Raw genomic sequence first — 11,213 nt, 5'->3', positions numbered from 1 at the left:
CAAAGTATAATCTGCACGTCAAGATAATTTGCAGCATAACTAATAAGAGCATAAATTAGAATGTTTCTCCATCTGAAGCTTTACCCATTCAATTTCATGTAAAGCTAAATTAATTTTGTTCTTGATTGCTGTGAATTTCTGAATTTCTACTTTGGTTCTTGATTATCATAGTTAACTTATGCTGGTTTTTTAGTAATGTTACATCTGTAGCCTACTCAAGGATCTGGGAATATTGTTAGCCCCGTCTTGCTCATATTAATCAAGTGAATGCACTTATGTATGTTTCTCCTCGATTCTGAATTACTGTAGATCAGGGGTGCACAAACATTTTCTCAATGACTCAAAGACATCAAGCTATGTTTTTCATGACTTAAACTGATATCATTTTCATTAATAACAGTTAATTGATAATTAATTGTTAAACTGCTGGCAACAGCCACAATTTAATACCTAAAAACTAAATGAAAATTACTGAAATAACCAGGCAGTTAATCACAGAAAGCATTGCCAAATTAACTGAATTTGAGGCTTTATCAATGAAGCATGGTATATGTAAGGTGTTCAAAGCTGCCAGACATAAAATTATAAAACAAAACATTTATTCTCATTAACGTTACAGCAATCGTCAGTTTGTCTATTTTTAGACAGAGAGTTATCTACCACTGATCCATTTCCCAGTGGGAAACTTTAAATAAATATCTAATGCCAATATCTATGTATATTGATAATATTTCAAAACAGCCAATATTTCAATAATGTTCCAGATTTTTTATTTATTTATTCATTTATTTATAATGTCAAAAGCAGTAAAATTGTGATGATTAGCTACAGAAAAGTTGTTAACGATCTTATATATATTGTTAAGCAATAAACAAGTTAAATACGTAGAACAGCTACTGTATCTCGTGGAGTATAGAAGGAATGAACAACCAAGCAACATTAAAGCAGGCATTTGTGTGATCACAGGAAATACACTGTCAAATGCAACACACAAAATTTTTTTTAATTAGTTTATTTTTTTCTATTTAGCATTTATTTGCACAAACACAAAATAACATTTATGAATACTAATACATTTTTTAATTCAGGCCTAATTGCAGTGCAATGTTGGTATACGCTACATGATACCATGACCAAATCAATATTATAACCTAAGCTTGGCAGTCCAACCATAGGTTGTGCATTGCTGGCCTAAACGAGAAATTGCTAGCCAAGCAAGAGGGTCAAGGCAATTATAAGTATTTTGACAGCGTGCAGCAGGAATTACATGAGTCACCTCTCCCTCCATTGGAAATGAATGACGTCCTCCATTGGAAATGAATGACTGCTGTGTAAATCCGTGGTAACTCAAAATGATTTCTATGACCCAATAGATATCTCAGTTTGTGCGCCACTACTCTAGATAAGATCGTCTGCTAAATGAATGTCGTGTCATGTCATGTGTTACTCCGCACGTTTTATTTGTTTAAAACATAGCTGAGATCACTTCCGCTGTTAGACTAATAGTGTGTCATTTGTATATCAAGTCAGTGCATCAAAGGAAAGTCCCCAGTATCTGTGAGTGTTGAACCCTGCAGTGCGTACAGAAAGAGAAAGAGAGACGCCACCTCTCAGTGAACCAGCCGCGCGGAGAGATACTGTCAGCGACAGGTATTACAGGCATGTTTCTGAGGAAAATGCCGCCCACCCGTTCTCACCCCAGAACATGAATAAAAGACAGGCCTGCCAAGACTGCTCGGAACCACAAGATTAAGAGCTTCCTGATGACAAATCTGATTCTTAATAGTCAGTAAGAGGAAAGGTGTGCACGACTGAGAGCAAAGCCTTTTCCCCCTCTGACGCAAACGCATCTTTCTTTTAGGTGTTTTCCAGCTAGTGTCTTTTTCTTTGATGTGATGAATCTGCTACAAATATGCTATTTCCCTTGATTAATCAAATTTATTTTACATTTAAAATATATATGGATGTGAACATGAAAGGATAAAAGCTGAAAATAAAATCCATCAATTTCAAAATGAGGATTAGGTATAGTATGTTTAATGTCACATAAACTGCTTGAAAATTGACTGACATATTTTCGTACAGCCACATATGGTTTTTAAACCAAGAAAACAAAACAACAGGCTTTTTTTAACCAAAAAGACATCGATATTTTCCGGTTATCTTCCAACACTAACACTTTTTCTTTACATCATTTCAGTGTTTTGATGTTTATATACCACACAGGAGCCTTTAAAAGACTAACACACTGAAAGTTACAATAATTACAAGGATGAAATGCATAAATATTGATTTAATAAGACTATCAGGAACTAGTCACCTATATAATTTCTGTGCCTGTAAATCTAACATGAACTTTAGAATATGAAAGGACTCACATGCACATATTTCAATAAAATATGGATGTAGGGTGTAAAATATCACTTATTTTCCAAACATTTACCAGCTTTCATGTATAAATAAAAACTATTTACAAAAAGATTAAAAGATGGCCAAAGCTGGTCCAACACGTTTTCTAATCTCAAAATATTAACATGAAAAAACTCTGCACTCTGAAGTCTGCCTGTTGACATGAACTAATGACAATGAAGCTTTGATCAAGTCTTTTGTTGATGTCTTTCCATTTGAGGCAGTAAGTGGTCAGAACTCTCCATTCTCAAATCTAAACGGGTGAGATATCCGCTCTGGGTAATTATTGGAGGAGTAGCTGCCATACCGGTAGGTGTCGAGGTTCTCTGCTCTTTCGGCTTTGGCTGGCAGCACCTCTTGCTGATATGTTAAAGCCGATTTGATAACCCCTGAATCTTCCGGAACTTTTATTTCGGGATAGGAGGGGGGCGATCCCCCTTCCAGCAGAGAGTTGCAGCTGGGAAGGCTTTTGACATCATAGAGGTTGTCACTGTATTTAACCACAGAGGGCTTGCAGGGCTGGTAGGACACTTTGGTGGTGGTGGTTATGATGGTCTGTAAAGCAGCGGGCGTGGCGGGGGCGGGGCCGGTGTACCGGCAGGGGTACTCGCCGTTGTAGTAATGGTGGTTGGAGTTGGCGGGGATTTGTCCGTAATCAACCCGCTCCCCGTAGGCCCCTTTGCCGTGTATCTGCTTCCAGCTGTGGTGTTTGCCCGAGGTGTCGTAGCCGCGGTCGTGCACGTTCAGGGGGCTGACGCTGTGCTGCGGCCCGTTCAGACCCACGCAGACCTTGGCCGCGTCGCTGTCAGGCTGAGGGCTGAGGGTGTCCTTGTAGAGAGCGGCGTAAGAGCCCGAGCCCAGGTACCCTGGCACTGCAAAGTCGTAGCCGCAGGGCGGGCGTGGCACATACAGACGGTGGTTGGTGGGCTTCTGCAGCGGGGAGGCAGCCTCGCCCACAGGGCTAGGAGTGTCATAGGCAAACTTGTAGGGCTCCGCGTTCTGGAAGGTGGGGTAGTGCTGGATGGGGATGTTGGACTCGGCAATGATGCTAAACCTGTCAGAGCCATCCATGCAGGACAAGTGGTGCAGTCCGGGGAACGGTCCCCCCGTGTCGTGGTATCTTCCTGTCTGCAAGACAATTGCACAGGATTCTATTGTCAGTGGTGTGTGCAGATTTTCAGGTGACTGTTACATGTTCATTACATTACATCAATCAATCAAATTTAATTTGTATAGCATATTTTACAGCAGTTGTCACAATACGCTTTACAGAAAACCCTGGCCTAAACCCCCACGGAAGCAAGCCTAAGGCAACAGTGGCAAGGAAAAACTCCTTATTGGCTTACATAACTTTTAGTGTTTTTACAGAGTACCAATTTTTAGAGCTGGACAAATATTGAAGCAATTCAGGTTAAGTACCATGGTCAAGGGTATGATGACAGTGTTCTACCTTGGAATCTAACCTGCAACTTTTGGGTTACATGCCCAGTTTCTTACCCATTATACTACACCACCACCCCATGTAGACAAAAAAACATCAGGGTTTAATTCTGTAGACAAGGGAATATGCTCACCTCTGAGTCCAGCAGCCTCCTCTTTTGAGAGAAATGTGGAGAGGACATTCTCCTCTTCACAGCACTTCTCCTGGCCTCAGTCTCCGATTTGCTCTCTGGCCTTGGGTGGTCATGGACTCCTTTTGCCTGTTAGAACATAAAATGCATCTATGACTCAGGTTTTCAAGGAAACTGATCAATCGCATTCAGAACATTTCCGCTTTGTTTTTATTTTTAGCCATCCCTGGAAAATCCTGTTCTTCAGCACAGGCGACTGAAATGTCTTGTAAATCAAGGTCACCAACATTTATCAAAGCAGTAGTAGAAAGATGCCAAGCTTTCTATCCATCACCCAATTTTTACATGCTGCGAAGAGTCCAAAGGTCAAGCAACTTTGACATCTGTGAATGCATTACATGATTTGCATTATCAACATTAGCAGCAAATTCATGAAACAAAGAGAAATGGAATCCCTCCTTAGGCTACAAGTAGCTGCTGTGATTATTCATCAGTATACCTGGAAAAATATGGCTTTTCCATCGACTCTCCAAAAATTAGTCACAGGGTATCCACTGTGTCCTCGACAAGGCACGAGCTCCAGGGCTGAATTACAGCTGGGACAGAGTTTTTCTGGAAAACAAGCAGAAAAAGCTACCTTTTACCTCTTACAAGAACTGTCTGTAAATTGCCCATAATGTTACTAGCTTCAATAAGAACATTCACAAGAAAATGGTGTAAAAATTTTAATCATTTGAAAGTGACAATTTGAGAGAGATTTATACTATGCTTTTAAATATAAGTTAATCCTTAGGCCTTTAACAAAAATCTTTTGATTTGTTAAAGTCATAATTGATATACAACTTCAGGCCAGTTGTTCTTCAAAGTAATGTCCCACACATAATACCATAACCATTTAGCACCCATTGTACTTTTTAGGAATAAAAAATCATATTTTTATTGTAATATACTGAAATATTGGTGTAAATGAGACCATAAAGTTCTATTCCAGCAAAAGATACGTAAAAGTCATAGTTAATGGTAGAATATAAATAATTAGCATACCCAACAAAACAACAGATTCTATAAAAAAATATTGACATAATTTTGCTAGTAGATTATATCCTTTACTGTTAGCATTAAATATTTTTTGTAATCTTTATGTAGTAATAGTTGGCATTATAATATCTAACTAAAGGTTATTGTACCTTCACCTATTGTGAAGAGTTCATTAAATACCCCAAAATTGAAGAATATATTCTGTATGCAGACTATTACTCATGTTTACTTTTGCTGAATATTTGCTGATTTTTTTTCCAATGCTGCTTGTAGAATAAAAACATTGAATAGTTTTATGTTTAAAGAACATGGGCGACTCACAAAATGTGTGGTTATATATGTAACAGTAAAGCATTTCCATAAAAACTGATTTGCTGAACAAACTACTGTTGTTGCTTAAGGACCAGAGAAAATAACAGTAAATTTATTCAATTTGAGCAAAAATGATTTGAATGACACTGTGCTATTATAATTTGTGTAATGCTAGGACTTGTGTTAAATATATCTCACTGGGTAGATGGCATGTCTGTATTCAACAATCAGACACGTTGACTCAAAATACTAGCTGGCACTCACAATCAGGTAATGGTTTTTCTAAAGATAATGACGTTTATTTCAATATACTGAATTGTTAATAGCCTTGTGTCCATATGATTGAAGCTGTTAGCAATGAAATGTATTCTAACGTCAGGTTCAATGTCACATTTTGAGAGGCATTTACCAATGGAAACATATTTTAATGAATTATACAGACTGTAGCCTACAGTACCTATATACCTCATTGGGATCACTCTAATGTTTGACGCGCACTTCAGGCATTTATGACTTCAGGCCACGTGGGTCAGAAGTCTCTTCGAATTAGGGAAAGGATGCGTCATTAATGAGAAACTGAACGCACTTTTTCGGTTGCCATTTCGGGTCAATGTAAGCGTCATGTCAGGGTCAACTGTACGGCACAGGCTAATTATGTATGTCAAATCACATGCTGTTTTATCGCTGTAACTGAGTAACTAAAGTTTCCCCCTGAAAACAAAGAGCTTAACAGAAGAAGAGTATTAATAGTTCCACCGACCACCGTTTTAAACCGAAATTCCAGTGCGGCGCATGACAAAATACCACTGCTTATTTAAGCCTTTTTGACTTAACAAAAACTATGCAGTTGCTTGTGTACCCTATAGCTCCGGCTACTGTAGCTGGGACGTTTTGCTATTCAAATGGTTATACAGTCAGCTGTGGAATAACGCACGTCTGGCGGCATTCTTCCAAGCTGATCAGGCCTATTGATTATGCTACCTTAGCTGTACGAGGGGAAGTGTTGCACCCGCCATAAACAGGCCTTTGATGAGAATCTGGGTTTAAAAAATTGGTAGCTTTTAAAAGTTATTTCCTCCTGGTGGAACTTAGTTAATTCAAAGAACGGTTCTTCAGTTATCCACGCTTCTGTAAGAAGTATGAACAACTGAGGATCCGTTGTGCGCCTTACTCAAGATTTTAAGGCAGCCAGGTTACTCGTTTTTAGGAACAGCCACCTTGATTTCAATTTTTATTTCTTCTAGTTTTCTTTTCTTTTTTTACAGTGAGCGAAAAGTCTAATGGTGCTTTATTTCGGAAATTATACGCCTTAATCTGTGAAGGAACCTGTGGAAGTGGTGAGGGAAATGTCTGTTTGGGCCTACATTTACATTTGTGCTACGTTGACATTTAGAAATATAACCGAATACCAAACTCAATCACCTAACATGCATTCGTATTTTTGGATTTTTAGAAAGAACAAAAACCAATGACTTTACAACAGAAGAAAATACGATTTTATATGTCCACCGGTGTATCTGTCGTTTGTTTTTCAAAAAGCAATTTAGGTCTGTTAGGCAACAGTAAATAGACTGACTCGAAGTTACATCAATACCCATGCAACTTATTTTTTTCGCCACTTTATGCAAATATGTGTTGAATAATTAAAAATTATTCGAATGAAATAAGTTTTCTGTGCGTGATGTGTCGTCCTAAGATCGGCCTACTCACTCTGTTGTTTTTGGCGTGCCTTGTCACAAATTGCCGGTCGGAGTTGGAGTTTGCTTCCATCTGTATGTGTGCAGTTTCTGGCACAGACAACAACGCCGAGGCAAGACTTCTTGAGAATCTGACAGTTGTGATTGTTGGTGTTCCTCATAGCCCAGCCGCTCAAGTGTCGTTGCGCGTTCTTGTCCTCGGCGCTGTAGATGTAGCGAACATAGCCGTCCGTCCATTCCTGGAAAGCGTCGTACTGTTTCGTGTCCTATCAAATATTATTTTAAATAATTAAAAATGATATTAATCACCACAAACATGTATTAACCCTTGTGTTCTGATTGCTTATTAGCACCTGTGAAACTGTTGTCCTGGGCCAATCTGGACATATTCAGATTTTAAAGTCACTTATATAGTTATCTTAATTCCAAAAAAAAGAGAGAAGAAAATAAACAATATTTTTAATGGTTGCCATTTATCGCCAACCTAGATCACATTTAACAAAGTATTATTATTTTTTTGTGATAATGAAAGTATGAGGAGTGTATGAAACACAGTTTAATGCATTAGGGTATTGATATTTATTGTTTTGAAGTGATATTCTCAATTATTTTCTATATTTATATTTTATATTCAAAGAAACCATATAAGCAGATAGACATAATGCAAATCAAGATGATGGACGACACATGGAAACACAAAACAAGAACGAAACCTATACTGGTTTAGTCACTGGTTATGAAATACATCTCTCAAAAGTCCCATTCGTCTTTTGCAAAAAGTTTTGGGTGAATTTGATCCAAACCTTCCAAAAGGATTATATGCCTTTAACAGCAAAATAGTGGATTAGTAGTCTGTGCCTTTATAGTACACAGTAAAATGTCAGTGTTAATTCAATTCTAACAGAGCACATGCGAGTCCAATAGTGACCACGTACTCTGAAAGAGCTGATCTAACACTGGACATTTTACTGTATATACCTTTCTACATTGTTGTTACCTCTTGTCTTCAGTATCACAGCCTACAGACAGGGGTGCCGCTAGTGATTTTGGGCCCTATGAAAAGATCTCATGTTGGACCCGGCCACCCCTGACCACCCCATCCCTGATGGGTTACAGGACATTTTGATGGCCTCTGTCAGTCAGGGCCCATGGATCTTAGAATCATATATATATGTGTGTATATATATATATATATATATATGTATATATATATATATATGTATATATATATATATATATATATATATATATATATATATATATATATTCCAGTATTATAAAGTAATCATTATTTGACAGTGCCTTAGTCTACAAGTACATTTGATAATGTTCAACAACTTTTTAAAAGAATATAAAGAGTATAGCCTACGCGACATAATTCAAATCAAAAGGTATGTTTAAGGATCAACCAAGAATTAAGCAACATGAATATGCTGAACATGAATCCCAGAACATTTCAAATCAAATAAAAACCCAAAAGCAACCGAGTCACCGTTGATTTTCTCATTAAAGAATTTAACTCTTATTCAAACGAGAGAAATGGCAAAACGTTTAAACACCGTTTTCGAAACGAGCAGCTCAGCAGCCTAGAGGTAAATGAATACCGAGTTACCTGTGGTAATTTGGGGTCGTTGATATCCCATGTTAACTTCATCCCAAAAGAACAGACGCAGTCAGGGCCGTCAAACTGATCTGATGATTTTGACATTCTGCAGTGGGTGGCTGAATTTCACTGTACTCGCGCAATATTGGTCTTAGAGTATCAAAGTACCTCTCACAAGAAAGCCATGATTTCGTTTTCACGCCTGTTAATTGAAAAGCTCTATCTCCAGACCAGAGTTGCTTGCTGCATATCAGTTAATCCCGCCGAAAAGTAGCCAAATGTTCTTTTATTGATCTCCTCTTGTTTGTTCACAGGTAATCCAGTCACTGTAGGTGCGCTCCTCAATGCCACGAGGTATGCAATGGAGACAGGCAGCTTACTTCTTGGATTTAAGTAAAGGAGGTTGGGCTTCGAATCTGTCTTACATCAGTTCTATTGAAGTTAAGCACCATACAATTTCACTTCACTTGATCCGTACTATTGACCTCCACTAACAGCATCTTCGTGTTCCAAAACACAGTGCGCTCTTTTGTGTACGGATAAAACACCAAAGATAGAATTATTATTCCGTAAATTTTAGATATGTTTATATTTAAATACAGACAGACGTCATTGTACGCGATTATCCGGAAATGATGACAACTTTTAGTAAGGGACTGTCTTCAGGCATTCGTGATTTTTTGATGATGCTTGCAATTTGGATGAGAAAAATTACGGACACTGTCAATTCACTTCTGTCAGATCAGGAATTTCGAGTTGCATTTCTCATCAAACAGCAAAATGTAGCCTATGTGAACATCTGGAAAAGAAAATTATTTTTTTTTACCAGCTACAAACGAAAATGGTCATTTTCCAAGTGACAGTATAGGCTATGAATTTTAAAGTCTGTGTGTAGCCGAAATAATTTCTGACAAGATCACAAACGTCTGCTAAATGCCTAAAATAAAAATTCTAATTTTAGGTCGCGATTGTCAAATTACAAAATAAAGCGTTTACATTTTAGTAACTTGCACCGATATTTAGATTTGCTATACAGTAGGCCTACTGTTCTTGTTTTTCGTTCACCCCCGCGAAACACATTGCTATGAGGAACGGAAAAAACACCCGATAGCAGCAATAGGCTACTGTGAACTCATATTTTAACTGTTGTTATTTTCGTAAATGAGTCTTGTTTATTGCTTACTTTCTGTCCACGACCTGTGTTATTGTTATCTAGGCATATATTCATTATTATTATTATTATTATTATTATTACTATTATTATTATTATTATTATTGCCTTTGTCCTTTGCCTTTAAAATAAAGCTAAAGCTGCGTATCAAAAACGTCTTAAAAAAGGAAAAATTCTAATTTAAAGTAGGCCTAAAGTTCTTATGGACTGCAAAGCACTTAGCACTTTAAAGAAGAGCTGTGTTCCGGTCATGCTTTCAAGGTGACCTTTTCTATGCACATCGAGCAATCATGTTTACCCATAATTCACGATAGCCAATGCACGCTATTGATACTGAAGCGAATGAAACACTGCTGTATGTTCTTTGCTGGTTATTTAACCGGAATGAGCACACTGTATCAGTTATCAGTATCATGGGGTTCAAATATTTCTATAATAACCTGTTTTGTTCACTGTTTCAGTTTGTGTGACTAACATGAGCATTTAGTTTGAATAACATTCATATATATATATATATAATACGCGACTCTTGTGTATAGCCAGAAGGGATAGTCCAGGGGGGTCAGATATATTCTCACTGTAGTAAAATGTACTTAATGTACTGAACATTTTACTGCATTTTGTACTGAATATTGATGTTGTGGTGTCCGGACCAAATTGTTTCTTACGAAACGTCCACAAGACTTTTCTGTTTGAGTTATTTTCTTTATGATGGCAATTGTGTAGGCGGTGGATTGAAGTGTAGACCAATGTTTAAATACCTTTTGGCAGTTTAATTCAATTAAATCTATGAGGACTTAACTTTCACCTATTGTAAAAATTAAATAACGTTTCCTTTTATTCCAAAATTTAATTAATATAATGATGGTCGATGTGATGTTAGAATTACTTGTACAATTAAGCCACGTAAACCCCTTATTGCGGGACAAGTTATTTAAATTTGTTGTGGAGCACCTATGCTTAAAATAGGAAACACTTCAATTGTGGCAGGATACACATGTAGATGTACATTTATTTATACTGTTTTGATTGCTGCATCTACGTGATAAGTCAGTGTTTTAACCCATGACAATCCATAGAAATGGTGCGATTGTATCAGTGTTTAAAAAGCAAACAGCCAAGCGTGCCTGGCTATTATTTTGAACTGTGATGCAAACTATTGCCTTTATTATCCCCAAGCTTCGGATCTAAAATGGTTTTGTGAAAATAGGCCAATTTTGTTCTTATAATCCTCTATTGTAACATGGAAACCGGATTATTCCTAACAAAAAGGGGTTTCTTGTATTAATAGCGTAATAATTGCAAACAGGCATTACCTGATTGATTTATGAATTTTTTATGGATTGAATGATTTATGATGTTGCGTGACGAATAAAAGTAGGCAAATACATTCTGAAATTATATAGCCGCGA

General features: G+C 37.3%; 1 protein-coding gene across 1 annotated transcript; it reads right to left on the bottom strand.

Annotated features, from left to right (window-relative positions):
- Window positions 1-2,562: 2,562 nt before the first annotated feature.
- gcm2 (glial cells missing transcription factor 2) lies at window positions 2,563-9,074 on the bottom strand. Its single transcript, XM_035413199.1, has 5 exons — window positions 8,640-9,074; window positions 7,041-7,293; window positions 4,480-4,592; window positions 3,984-4,109; window positions 2,563-3,537 (listed from the first exon to the last, which is right to left on the bottom strand). Exons 1-5 carry the CDS (start codon window positions 8,733-8,735, stop codon window positions 2,641-2,643), a joined length of 1,485 nt encoding a protein of 494 aa, XP_035269090.1. The 5' UTR covers window positions 8,736-9,074; the 3' UTR covers window positions 2,563-2,640.
- Between the last annotated feature and the right edge of the window lie 2,139 nt (window positions 9,075-11,213).

This window comes from Anguilla anguilla, chromosome 4 (genome assembly GCF_013347855.1).
Source record: "Anguilla anguilla isolate fAngAng1 chromosome 4, fAngAng1.pri, whole genome shotgun sequence".
In the NCBI taxonomy this organism is placed as follows: Eukaryota; Metazoa; Chordata; class Actinopteri; order Anguilliformes; family Anguillidae; genus Anguilla; species Anguilla anguilla.
The sequence above is the reverse complement of the archived record's forward strand: the minus strand, read 5'-3'. Positions and strand labels throughout refer to the sequence as shown.